Source organism: Cebus imitator, unplaced genomic scaffold (assembly GCF_001604975.1).
Source record: "Cebus imitator isolate Cc_AM_T3 unplaced genomic scaffold, Cebus_imitator-1.0 Scaffold196, whole genome shotgun sequence".
NCBI classification, from domain to species: Eukaryota; Metazoa; Chordata; class Mammalia; order Primates; family Cebidae; genus Cebus; species Cebus imitator.
The window spans coordinates 564946-579093 of NW_016107511.1; the positions used below are offsets into that span (position 1 = coordinate 564946).

The following is a 14148-nucleotide window of genomic DNA, read 5'->3' on the forward strand; positions in this document are numbered from 1 at the left end:
AGAGAGAGAGAAAGAAATGAAGAAAGGAACCATGTTGACTGAATGTGTTATCTTAACTTTATTCCTCGAGGAGAGGATAACATGAAATAAACTTCTTCTGGTCTTTGCCCACAACAAAAGAAGCAACCTTCCCTGGTGAAATGCAACACCCAGCAGTCAATTTTTTTCCCAGAAAAGCATTTAATAATATAAGGAGGGCTGGGTGTGGTGGCTCAAGCCTGTAATCCCAGCACTTTGGGAGGCTGAGGCTGGCGGATCACGAGGTCAGGAGATCAAGACCATCCTGGCCAACATAATGAAATCCCGTCTCTACTAAAAATACAAAAAAAAATTAGCTGGGTGTGGTGGCATGCGCCTGTAGTCCCAGCTGCTTGGGAGGCTGAGGCAGGAGAATTGCTTGAACCTGGGAGGCGGAGGTTGCATTTAGCGGAGACCGCGCCACCGCACTCCAGCCTGGCGCCTGGTGACAGAGCAAGACTCTGTCTCAAAAAAATAAATTAAATAATAATAATAATAATAATAATAATACAAGGAATTGGGCTTAATGCCCCTCCGGGTACTGCCAGTTTGCCCCTTCTTTTTTCTTTTTTTTTAAACACTCCCCTAAGTGAGAGGCTATTTGTGTGACAGGCAGGCTGTTTATCGCTGACCCATCTCTGTGGTGCTGCTGCACTCAGAGGTCTCTCTTTGGTCTTGTAAATGGCATCTCCCTTGGCAAAGGTTAAATTTTCCCTCTCCTTGCAAGTAGGGGCTGTTTGAAGACTTGAGAAACTGCCCTTAGTGGTTCTGGTCCACTTTGAGCCGCCTTCCTTGTGGCCTAGGAGATGGGCTCATCTTGTCATTGGTCATGCTGGGGCCTTCTGGGGTCACAGTGCACAGCGTGCATGAGGCTGTCATGTCTGTGACAGTTTACACTCGTACCTGGAGAGTCGGCCTGGGCATGAGGCCAACACACCCCCCTCACCTGGGCAGGAGAGGCAGCCAGGTAGGAGGACCCACCTCCTGAAGCGGTTCCCTCTCTGCCCCCAGCCTTCGGTGGCAAGCTGAAGAACCCACTCCAAGTTGTCCTGGTGGCCACCCACGCTGACATCATGAATGTTCCGCGACCGGCAGGAGGCGAGTTTGGATATGACAAAGACACATCGTTGCTGAAGGAGATTAGGAACAGGTGAGGGGCAGCCATTTAGTCCGCAGCTCACGGGTAGCCTCCTCTCCGAAAGAAGGAAGCAGAGCTGTGAAAAGTACAAGTCTTGTGAACCAGAGAAAGCTTTTAAAGGCCTTTCTTTCTTGGTTGACTCTTTTTTGTACAGGTTATGAGTCCCTTATTGGAAATGATTGGCTCTAGAAGTGTTTCTGATTTCAGATTTGTTTGGATTTTAATGTATTCATCATACATAGCAGTTGAACATCCTAATTCAAAAATTCTAAATCTGAAATGTTCCAATGCATGTCTTGTGTGTCTTGCCTTTGCCCAAAAGGTTTTTGGATCTTGGAATATTTCAGGTTTCAGATTTCTGGATTAGGGATGCACAACCTGTATTTTCATTTTTATTAAAGCAATGAATCCACATAATAAATCAAATACAAATGAAGAGCACGTGATGAAAGGTAGCCGTCCTCCCCCTTCTTCCTACCTCTCAGCCCCACTGCCCAGAGATGACTTCTTTTAGCTGTTTAGGTTTCAGTATACAGTATTCAGTGTTCAGAAACACTAATCACTATGTCTTACAACATAAGTTGCAACCTACTAGTGAGTCTTAAAATTCATTTAGGGAGTCATGGCCAATTCTTTTTAAAATGGGATGGAATGCAATAGGATAGGACAGTAGATAGGATAGAGCGTAGTACTTTTCATATCAAGTATTATTTTGCAAAAGGTCTGTTTCACTGATGAGTATGGGTATGTACAGGATCGTAATGTAAAATATGTGTTTTTACTCAAAAAAGTTTGAGCCTGCAGCTCTATATAATATGCTAGTATCTCTGATCTTGCATTATCAACTTGAGACACTTATCTGTTGTCAGATGTAAAAATGGGGCTTCTATTCATATTTTTAGGTCAATGGTGTAACTTTTGCATTCACACCTCTATTCTTAGTCCCTCCACTTTCCACAGTATCTCTTGTCCTCACTTGTAAGGTGCGAGCTTTAGGCCTCACTTTCCCTGCATCGGGAGAAGCTGACATCTTTCCATGCAGTGCTCATGCTGCTTTGTGCAAACCTGAAGGTCCCGCTCCTATGACTCGGAGCATATGCCGATTTCCCCAAATCTCTGCATCCACTGTGACAAGGCAGAGCCCACCAACAGCAGGGATGGAAGGGCCTTTGCAAGGAAACCAGAACTTTCCTTGCCTCCTACCAGCCTCTTGGGCCAGTAGGAGCCTGGCCCCTCCGTGGAAAGACCTGGGGAGATTGACTCACGGCTGAAGAGGCTGCTGCTGTTCCCTTAGGTTTGGAAATGATCTTCACATTTCAAATAAGCTGTTTGTTCTGGATGCTGGGGCTTCTGGGTCGAAGGACATGAAGGTACTTCGAAATCATCTGCAAGAAATAAGAAGCCAGATTGTTTCAGTAAGTACACCCTGGAGAGGGCCTGGACCCCTTTGTACTTCCTTCTTGATTTGCCTCTGGTTTCAGGGAACTGCTTCATAGTAGGACCCAGTAAGAGGGGTCTGCCTGGACATGTTTTTATCCAAGGGCTCTGGGACAAGAAAGGAAGAATAGAGAAACAAGTAGATGATGGGAAATGAACGGTTATTATAGGCAAAGGTGGACCACTTCAATTTCATGAAATCCTTACCGATTTATTGGTTTCTTTTAAAATATTTTACTTATTTATTTTATTTTTCCGGACACAGGATCTCATGCTGTCATCCAGGCTGGAGTACAGTGGCGTGATCATAGCTCACAGTAGCCTTGAACTCCAGGGCTCAAGCAATCTGCCCACCTCAGCCTCCTGAGTAGCTAGGACTACAGGCACGCACCACCATGTCTGACTAATTTTTTTATTTTTGGTAGAAACAGGGTCTCACTATTTTGCCCAGGCTGGTCTCTAACTCCAAGGTTCAGGTGATCCTCCCACCTCAGCCTCCCAAAATGCTAAGATTACAGGCGTGAGCCACCATGCCTGGCCAATTTTGGAAAAAAATAATTCAAAAGTGACTTATTGTGGAATATTTGGAAAATTCAGAAAAGTAGAAAAACAGTCATAGACTTTTTTGAAAGACAGAGAAGAATAAATGAACAAAGAACAAGACTGCATTCTTGGGTTGCAGGATATGACTGGATATTTTATTTTTCCCTAGTTATATAAATGTAATACAATTTCAGTTAGCATCTGAATGGGTTGGGAGGATTGGGATTTTTATCTTAAAATTTCCATGGAAATATTAAACATATTATAAAGCCCCTGATAATCAATACAGTTAAATAAGAAGAAAAGGATAACAAAGTATAGAAGTACATGGTAATATTCTTAGAAATATAATGGAAAATAAATATATTTTTCATAGTTAATGGGGGAAAAGATTATTTAATAAATGAACCTGGCACAACTGGCTATTTTGTCTGGAAGGAAATAAAGTTGGACTCCTACACCCTACAAAGTCCAAAAATAAATGGATTAAAACTTTTAAATATAAAAACATGAAACAATAAATATCGTGAATAGAAATTGTGGAGAGTGTGTTTTCAAAATAACTAGGGACTGAGGAAACCTGTTAAACCAAGATATAAAACACTAGAAGTTTTAAAAGAAAATATACCCATTTGAAAATCTAAAAATTTTTAAAATTTTTTTCTGGCAAACAAATTCAGTAAACAAAGTTGAAAGGTGAAATAGGCCGGGAAAAAGCATTCTCAATGCACTGGACGGATAAAGGGTCACACCATAATGTTCAGAAAGTTCTCCAGAATTGGTAAGAAAGGGCAAACATCCCAGCGGAGAAGTGGTGGCATTCAGTCTGGACTCTCCCTGCCGCCCAGGCATGAGGACAAACGTGGGCAGATGCCTGTCTGCCTCTCTTACCTTTGAAACTGCCTCTGGGTGTATCTCTCTCTTTCTCTTTCTTTTTATTTTTTTAACTGCTTTGCTAATAGGAAAATGCTGTGCTTCCCACACCAGATTCTGGTTCCAGACATGCTTCCAGAATTCTCAGGAAACCCTCTCCTGTCTCAAGAAAACCCTGTTCTTGCACACCAGATATCCTTGCTTTCCTGTTGGGGAGCCACTGTGGCATCATCAGAAGATAGGGGGTAGTCTGGCGAGGCCTGGGAGGAATCCATCACAGAATCAGGGGCGGTGATCCGGGAACTAGCAGCAGTCTGTGAGGCCCCAGTGCTTCCCCACCAGGTCTGGACTGGGGCTGCATTCCCAAGGCAGGAGGGAGTCCCTGAAGATTTTCAAGCTGGGTTCTGGCAAGATCTGCGGCTGCAGACACCCCACGTCCAACTCCCAAACTCCTGAGCTCAGGCAGGTGGAGTCCACCCGTCAACTGCACTCACCCCTGAGAGTCTTGTTTTTGAATGCAAAGTGGAATTTAGCTGACATAAAAGACAGGATTTGAGAAGGGGAGTGTGCAATTAATGATGCAGTACAGCCTGTGGCATGTGTGGTTTCTAATCAGGAGGTGTGGGGATTATATGAATCTGTAACATAGACTGATTTATTTAACCACCTTAAAAGGTTAAAAATCCACTTCAACCTTCTTAGCAAGAATGGGTCTAATTGGAAACAATATTTCAACAATAGTCCTCATAAATGCCTAATTTACCGGCAAAAACTTACCCTAATATTGACGATACTCATTCCCTTTTCCTGTGTTCCTAAAGTGACCATTGCCTGAGTGAAACAGTGACAGGGCAGAGAGAGCGAGGGAAGAAGGGAGGCGGGGAGGAAGAAGTGAGGGAGTGAAACAGGAGTTGGAGAACATTAGTTGATTGAGTGACCAAATCCACAATTCCAAAAACATTCCTGGAAGACTCAAAATCTATTTAACATGAGCTAAAGAGCTTCTATAAAACTTTATAGTTAAGCAATAGACTAGGCTTAAAGGCAAGTCTGAAAAACAACTGCCCCAGTACTCAACCCAAAAAGCACTAACCACGTTGACACAGTGGTGTGGACCTGTACTCCGGGCTACTCAGGAGACTGAGACAAGAAGATTACTTGAGCCCAAGGGTTCAAGACCAGCCTGGGCAATAGTGAGGCCCAGTCTAAAAAAAGAAAAAAAAAACACACAAACAACAAAACCCACTCACTCATTCATCAAATCACATGCAAGGCGCCTGAAAGGTGTCCTCTCCACTGAGGCTCTGCTCAGAGCACCCACAGCTGCAGGTGAGTTAACTTGTCCCGCCCTGCCCCTTCTAGGTCTGCCCTCCCATGACTCACTTGTGTGAGAAAATTGTCTCCACGCTGCCTTCCTGGAGGAAGCTCAATGGACCCAACCAGCTGATGTCACTGCAGCAGTTTGTGTATGACGTGCAGGACCAGCTGAACCCTCTGGCCAGTGAGGAGGACCTCAGGCGCATCGCTCAGCAGCTTCACAGCACAGGCGAGGTAAGCCCCTGGGAGCCCAGGCAGGGGTCCATGAGAGGTGCCAGGGACTCAGCCTGTCTCAAATTCCAGCTCTTGCAGGTGGTGTAAGCCTGAGGAAGCAGTATGGAAATGGCCCAGCTGCCTACAGTATTTCCAGACATGTGACAGTCACATACAGCCTCAAGTGACGCTCTGAACTGCAGTTCTTGCTCACCTTAGGAGCTGTCATTGAACCTTGTCGTGTTTTGCTTTTGTTTCCAGAGTCCGTTAGTTTGGGAGTGCAGTGCCCGCTGCCCCAGGTGACTGGGTCTCTCTTCACTCCCCCTGGGCACCTGGTACTAACTTGCTACTCCTGGAAGCCTTCAGGATGGCTTCTTTCTGTCAGCGTGGAGTTACCAGCTCCACACAGATCTCCTGGGCACAAAAACAGTTGAGAAAACGCAGTGAGGTGTCCTTGTGGAGACAATGTCTGGAGACACAAAGACAAAGAACTCCAGTGCACAGACACACAGAGTAATCACAACTGGAGATGCACATTTTCAAAACCCTAGCAAGCCTGGCAGAAATGACTGAGAATGGAAGGGTTTGCTCTGGTTGTGTGACATTCAGCACTAGGTCGTGGCTTGGAAACCCCACTCTGATGGCATCATATGCCTGTCCCCAGAAAGGGGGCATTGCCTTCACATTTCTCCTCCATATGAAATCAGGAGACTGCATGAATTAGTGTGAGCCAAATAGAGCGGTTCTGAATATTGGAACTAAAAGCAGCTCTGAGATTATTAAAAGCCAGATGCTTACCTCTCCAGTCTCAGGTGCCAGGGCTGGCTCTATAGCCAGTTTGTATGAGTCACGCTGTCTTGAAACTAAACCTGAATCCCAGGCCAATGACCCTGAAAATTGGAGCCGCAGGCAGGGTTTCATCAGCCTTTGAACTCCTGGTTAAACAGCCAGTGAATCTTCTGACTCCTCCAGGAATACTTTAAAGTGATTAAATCCAAGGAAGAACACAGGCGAAGGACTACATGTTAGATGACAAGATACTGCTGGATATAAAAAATATTTCAACTCTAATAATAAACTCCTTTGGCACAGGAGTCCCTCGCTTTCTAGCAGTAGACCAGCAACTTTCTAGATCATAGCATATAGTCTCCTTTATTTGACATTCCTTCCCTGCTTGTCCTTGAAACTTTAATATGTGGATGAAGACGTAAAGAAGGAAGGAAATTAAGCGGTGAGAACCACATTGTGTGGCCAGACTCTGATTGGCCCTGGGCCTCCTCCAGACCTGCCTTCCATCCGTCGTCTGCAGATCTTCAGAGCTCCCTAGTGGCCCTTCCGATGTCTGTTTTCTGGCCCAGCGTCCCACATTGTGTTTAGCTGGTTGTCTTGGCTCCCTGCTCTCCTCCACCAGGGGACAGCTTTTCAGTCTTTGTCTTTCCTGAGCCTGAGGAGATAAGCATATTTAGGACCAAACTGCAAACGGCCTTCCAGCAAATGCTCCATCAGGAACTAGATCGATATTGGCTCTGCCCTCCAGGAGTTTTCAACCTAGGTTCAATTTGGAATAGACTGGTAGATGGGGGCATCTTTAAGTTTTAAGCCAGACTGTGGGCAGGAAAATACCGTGTGGTCACCGGTGGAGCCGGAGCCTCCAGGTGAGGGAGTCCAGTGGGATGGCCACTCTCCCGGAGAGGAAACGGAACTGTTCCATAAGGGGAAAGTGCCTTCTGTTTTTTTGTGTTTTTGTCACTTTTTTTTCTTTCTGACTTTTTATTTTTCTAAGAAATAAACACAACCAAAAAGCTTAAGTCCCCTTGGGCCATCATCTCTGGTCTCATTCCTCTCTCCCCTTCTCTGAGGCCAACTATTATCATGACAGCATAGCTTTCCAGGCCTTTTCTAGGTGTGTGTGTTAAAAATTTATATAATGGTATAGTAATACAATGTTCTTTTTTTTTTTTTTGAAAATTTTCAAGCCTTTACAGAAGTTGCAAGGATAGTACCATGAACTCTCATATATGCTATATTTATTTATTTTTTAAATTTATTTATTTACTTATTTACTTGAGATGACGTCTCACTCTGTTGCCCAGGCTGGAGTGCGGTGGCATGATCTTGGCTCACTGCAGCCTCCACTTCCTGGGTTCAGGTGATTCTCCTGCCTCAGCCTCCCGAGTAGCTGTGATTCCAGGCACAAGCCACCATGCCTGGCTAAGTTTTGTATTTTTAGAAGAGACGGGTTTCACCAGGTTGCTCAGGCTGGTCTTGAACTCCTGACCTGAAGTGATCCACCCACCTCGACCTCCCAAAGTGCCGGGATTACAGGCATGAGCCATGGTGCCTGTCCTACTCCATTTAAACTGATCAATTGTTGACATTTTGCTACATTTGCTTGATTCCTTTCCTTTCTGTTTATTTGTTTATTTTGCAGGCATGATGACATTTCTCCCCTAAATAATTTAGCCTATATTTCCTAAGGAGAAGGATATTTTCCCACATAACCCAATATAATTGATGATTCCAGAAACACAACATTAATATAGTACTGTGATTAAATATATCATCCTCATTCAAGACTTTGCCACTGGTCCCAATAATTTCTTTTAGAGCTATTTTTATTTATGTACTTATTTTGCGATTCAGAATCCAGTCTAAAATCACTCATTGCCATCTCTCTTCTTTTTTTAAATTCTTTCGTTTCACTGGCCTTTTTGAAGAGTCCAGAGGAGTTGTTTTTCAGAATCTCTATTCTGACATTTTCAAGCTGCTTTTCCTCACTTGGTGTTTGGTTTTTGAGATGCATCCATGTGGAATGGCCTCTGGTCACTCCTTAGAGCGTCCGCTCAGCCGCTATTGCTGGGATCAGGCCCGTTAGTGCTCTGAGTGGCTGGTGCACCTGGCCAGGGCTCTGCCCCTAAGTGTGACTTTCTGTTGTCCCCCCTGCAGATCAACATCATGCAGAGTGAAACAGTTCAGGACGTGCTGCTCCTGGACCCCCGCTGGCTCTGCACAAATGTCCTGGGGAAGCTGCTATCCGTGGAGACCCCGCGGGCCCTGCACCATTACCGGGGCCGCTACACCGTGGAGGACATCCAGCGCCTGGTGCCTGACAGTGACGTGGAGGAGCTGCTGCAGATCCTCGACGCCATGGACATCTGCGCCCGGGACCTGAGCAGCGGGACCATGGTGGACGTCCCAGCCCTGATCAAGACCGACAACCTGCACCGCTCCTGGGCCGATGAGGAGGACGAGGTGATGGTGTACGGCGGCGTGCGCATCGTGCCCGTGGAGCACCTCACCCCCTTCCCGTGTGGCATCTTTCACAAGGTCCAGGTGAACCTGTGCCGGTGGATCCACCAGCAGAGCGCGGAGGGAGACGCGGATATCCGCCTGTGGGTGAACGGCTGCAAGCTGGCCAACCGTGGCGCCGAGCTGCTGGTGCTGCTGGTCAACCACGGCCAGGGCATCGAGGTCCAGGTCCGCGGCCTAGAGACGGAGAAGATCAAGTGCTGCCTGCTGCTGGACTCGGTGTGCAGCACCATCGAGAACGTCATGGCCACCACGTTGCCGGGGCTCCTGACCGTGAAACATTACCTGAGCCCCCAGCAGCTGCGGGAGCACCACGAGCCTGTCATGATCTACCAGCCGCGGGACTTCTTCCGGGCGCAGACTCTGAAGGAAACCTCGCTGACCAACACCATGGGGGGCTACAAGGAAAGCTTCAGCAGCATCATGTGCTTCGGGTGTCATGATGTCTACTCGCAGGCCAGCCTCGGCATGGACATCCACGCGTCAGATCTGAACCTCCTCACTCGGAGGAAACTGAGTCGCCTGCTGGACCCGCCCGACCCCCTGGGGAAGGACTGGTGCCTTCTCGCCATGAACTTGGGCCTCCCTGACCTCGTGGCAAAGTACAACACCAATAACGGGGCTCCCAAGGATTTCCTCCCCAGCCCCCTCCACGCCCTGCTGCGGGAATGGACCACCTACCCTGAGAGCACGGTGGGCACCCTCATGTCCAAACTGAGGGAGCTGGGTCGCCGGGATGCCGCAGACTTTTTGCTGAAGGCATCCTCTGTGTTCAAAATCAACCTGGATGGCAATGGCCAGGAGGCCTATGCCTCCAGCTGCAACAGCGGCACCTCTTACAATTCCATTAGCTCTGTTGTGTCCCGGTGAGGGCAGCCTCTGGCTTGGGCATGGTCTCTTTGGACTGCAGAAGCAAGGGGGTGATGTAGTCCATTCTTCCCTTTGGAGACGCTGAGGGTGTTTCTTCCTGCGCCCGCAGCCAGAAAGATGCCACTCCTCCCTCCAGCTTGACCTGTTTCTCTGCCGCTACCTCCCTCCCTCTCTCATTCCGTTGTCTGTCGATGGTCATTCTAGTTAAGAGCAGAACAAATCCTTTACTCTGGCCTCTCGAAAAGCTAGTGTACCTCCTCTCAGTGTTTTGGGCTCCATCTCTCATCCTCCAGTACCTTGCTTCTTACTGATAATTTTGCTGGAATTCCTAACTTTTCAATAACATTTTTTAAACTGCTATATTGATTGTCCTTTAAAAAAGAAAAGTGCATATTTATCCAAAACGTGTATTTCTTACACTCTTTTCTTTGTTACACCATTTCCTCAGCTTATCTCTTTTATATTTGTAGGAGAAACTCCCACATATGGAATCCCACTGTATGATTTATAAACAGACAATATGTGAGTGCCTTTTGCAGAAGAGGGTGTGTTTGAAGTCATCAGTCAGCCAGGAGCTGTCACCAAGGAAACGCTACCTCTCTGTCCCTTGCTGTATGCTGATCATCGCCAGAGGTGCTTCACCCTGAGTTTTGTTTTTGTATTGTTTTCTGACAGTCTCTCTGTTTCGTTTGGCAAGGAATGGGAAGAAAGGAATCCTCCTCCAGGGTGATTTCATGACCAGTGTTGTTGCTCTAGAAAGACATTTTTCAGTTTGCTTTTGTTCTAATGTCAATGTGAACGTCCACATGAAACCTACAAACTGTCACGCTTCATCATTCCCTTTCATCTCAGGTAGAAGGTTGACACAGTTGTAGGGTCACAGAGACCTGTGTAAGAATTCAGAAGACCCCTGACTCATCATCTGTGGCTGTCCCTTGTAATTGGTGCATAGCAGACGGTTTCCACTGTTAGATCCTGGTTTGATAACTTCCTATACTTGAAGTCTTAAAAACAGAAAATAAAGGAAGCAAGTTTTCTCCCATGATTTTAAATTGTGATAGAGTTTTAAATTGATATGAGGGAATATGTCCTAATTCTTCTGTCCTGAGAAGCATGTAATGTTAATGTTATATCATATGTATATATACATGCACTATGTATATACATATATATTAATACTGGTATTTTTACTTAATCTATAAAATGTCATTAAAAAGTTGTTTTTTTTTCTTTTTTTATAAATAAACTGTTGCTTGTTGCATTAGTTTTGTTGATCTTTAATTCAAAAGGATTTCTTTTATTTGTTGTGTTTTGCTGCTATCACCCCACATAGTGGGACAACCCAGTCCAAAACCAAGAAAATCATTACACCTAAACTCTCACGGTTATTTAGATGCTAATTATTACTAAAATTAGGAATGATGTGGGAAGGTTAAAAGAGTCCAGATGATTTTCATATTTCTTCCCCTTGTAAAGAAAAGAGGCCCCTCAGATTTTTCTTGGGTGAACCAGTAAACCGAATTGACTCTTTTAGTCTTGGCAACAGGGAACAGAGGAAGCTTTGATAAGAGAAAGCTACAGCAAAAAGACCTTCATGACTTTCTTAACATTTGCAGCTCATTTTTGCTTCATGCAAGTTCTCCACAATAAACACGATTAACTTTTATAATGAGAAAAAAAGCACTGATGAATAAAATGAAAACCAGACATAGCTGTGTCTACAGAGAATAAGACTGAAATGGAGACTGTGGTCGCTTGAAGGAGTGGAAACTCCTTTTCTTGTCTCAGCTGCTTCCTGAGGGTTGGCCTCATTCTCTCCTACTTCAAAAGACTGCTTCCTATTGCAGGAATATGGCAGCAGGTAGCTAAAAACTGGAGAGAAGGTGTTTGTCTCTTGGAGCATCTCTATGTAAAATTCCCAAGTGGGACTGATTGGATTAGCTTGAGTCACATAGCTCTCCCTGTGCAAACGTGGAGGACACAGAGTTACTAAGATTGGCCTCATCGCCCAGTGAGCTGGGGTGGATGTTGGGGGAGGAGCAGTTCTCCCGAAGACTAGGGTTCTGTTAGCAGAAGAAAGGTGAGGGAGGATGCTGAGCAGACACATTTGAGGTACTGCAAAAGTCTTGATGCTTTCCTGTTTTTGAGAGAAAGAGGGTTTGGTTTCTGTCACCCGGGCTGTAGTACAGTGGCATGATCATAGTTCACTGTTGCTTCGAAGTCCTGAGCTCCAGCAGTCCTTCCGACTCAACGTCCTGAGTAGCTAGGACTGTAGGTATGCCCCACCATGGCTGGCTTTTTTTTTTTTAAGAGGTGATCTCACTGTGTTGCCCAGGCTGGTCTCAAACTTCTGGCCTTAAGCGATCCTCCCACCTCTGCCTCCTAAAATGATAGGATTCCAGGCACAAGCCACCATACCCAGTCGGTGCTTTTGTTTTATGCAAGTCCTAGGACAGGGACCCGTTCATATGGTTATGGGATCACAGGGCTCCTGAAGTGTTGGGACCACGCTCAGCAATCATTGCAACCTAAAAGGTCAAGAGCTTCAAGATCACTCAACTCACTGCCCCATCTTGGGAAATGCCCCGGGGGACTTTTCAAGAGGTAGTTTGGGGTCTTGTGTACCAAAAACTCTGGTCAGGCTGAAATGGCCGCTCCCCACTATGTGTAGCTGGCTCTGTCCCCTGCAGGAGGAGGGAGGAAACAAGACCATAGTTTACCGCCTGTGTCCATAGTGAGAATAAAAAGGTGCAAATTCTAGGAGTCAGAAAGAAAAGCCAATCATGAGACCCTGTCTCAGAGTTGCTGTGAAATGCACTCAAGAGCCATATTGCTCATCATCTCTTCCCTGTAGTGTAACAGCCCCTGGGTACCATATCCAAACTTGGGCCACCCTGGGGTGCCTGAGTTCTCCAGTGTGGACAAAAGTATCCCAGGGACCCAAAGCCAGTATGGTGTGGGCTTGAAGGCATCTATGGGAGTTGCAATGGATTCCAAAATCTCAATGCTTACACCTTCTAAAAGGAATCAGAACTCAGTGGAAATTTTGCTGGTCTTTTTTGTAGAAAAGGTGTTAGGGTGACAACTACAGGGTTCACAGAAACCATAAAACTACATTTGACCCTGTTCAGTGTCCACACTGGTCTTACTGAGCCCTGATAGAGGGACCCCAAAAAAAGTCACTCCAAAGTGAGGGGCCCAGCCTGGCTGTTCTTGCATAAACAACTGCTAGATAACAGCTGGGCAGTGAGGGGTCGGAGCTTAGAAGTGGAAAGCTTTCATAAAGAGTAAGAAGATGGGCCAGGCACAGTGGCTCCCAGCACTTTGGGAAGCCAAGGTAGGTGGATCACCTGAGGGTCAGGAGTTCGAGACCAGCCTGGCCAACATGGTGAAACCCTGTCTCTACTAAAAATACAAAAAAATTAGCCAGGCATGGTGGTGGGCGCCTGTAGTCCAAGCTACTCGGGAGGCTGAGGCAGGAGAATCTCCGGGAGGCAGATTCCAGTCAGCCGAGATCGTGACACTGCCCTCTAGCCTGGCAACAGAGCAAGACTCCATCTCAAAAAAAAAAAAAAAAAAAAGATGGTTTCAGTTTTGCAAGATGAACAAAGTTTCTGGAGGTGGATAATAGTGATGATCGAACAACAATGTGAATGTATTTAATGCCGCTGATCTGTGCAGTTCAAGTTGGCTAAAGTAGTAATTTTATGTTATATATATTACCACAGTATTTTCTTAAAACTAAAAAGATAAATCTGGAACCTAAAAATGTCCAGACAACCGTAGAGCTGGCAGAGTCACGTACAAGACTACCTATTGCATTCAGAGCAGTCCAGCAGAGAAGAGGCCCCCAGAAATGGGGGGCAGGAAAAGGGATTGCTTTTTAAAGAATTAATATTTGTTATTTCAAAAAAAAAAGGAACTTTCAAGTGGTCCTCAGAGGAGGAAGAAGTGAGAGTTTTGTTTGGCTTCTTTTCTCTTTTAGTTTGCAAAAGGTTTCTTTTTAGTTTGAATTCATATGTGAGACGGCACCACTGTCTTTGCAGGACTATGAATTCCTGAGAACTTAAACTAAACTGTTTATTAGGAATAGCAGGAGAGTGAGGGCCCAGCCCTGGCTCACTGAGGCCTCAGGGCTCAGCGCCACAGCTGCCTGAGGAATTTGCTCTCAAGGGCAATCTTCAGTGATCCAGATCATAGCTTGGCTTTAGGTTGTAAACTGAGGGGGCGGTTAGACTTTAGCATTACCACCAAAAGTCACATGCTGATGACAGGCTCCAAAGCTCGCCAGCCCAGGACCTGGTAGCTTCCAGATGTTGACTCAGGACAGGGACCGCTTGTCTGTCCCAAATGAATGCCATGGCCAGAGAGAGTGGACCAAGGAGGCACCTCTGATAGGGAGAGTTAAAGATCAGTGAGCCCCTTCCACC

The 14148-nt window shown here is 45.9% G+C and overlaps 1 protein-coding gene across 3 annotated transcripts in view; it reads left to right on the forward strand.

Annotated features, from left to right (window-relative positions):
• DAPK1 (death associated protein kinase 1) overlaps positions 1-10982 on the forward strand; it is a 212137-nt gene extending 201155 nt beyond the window's left edge. For all 3 annotated transcript variants that reach the window (XM_017547144.2, XM_017547142.2, XM_017547145.2), the window contains exons 23-26: positions 1030-1168; positions 2451-2571; positions 5372-5560; positions 8486-10982. In XM_017547144.2, the coding sequence (XP_017402633.1) occupies positions 1030-1168; positions 2451-2571; positions 5372-5560; positions 8486-9718 (1682 nt within the window). In that variant the 3' untranslated portion in view covers positions 9719-10982. The remainder of the gene's footprint in view (positions 1-1029; positions 1169-2450; positions 2572-5371; positions 5561-8485) is intronic.
• Positions 10983-14148: the final 3166 nt, after the last annotated feature.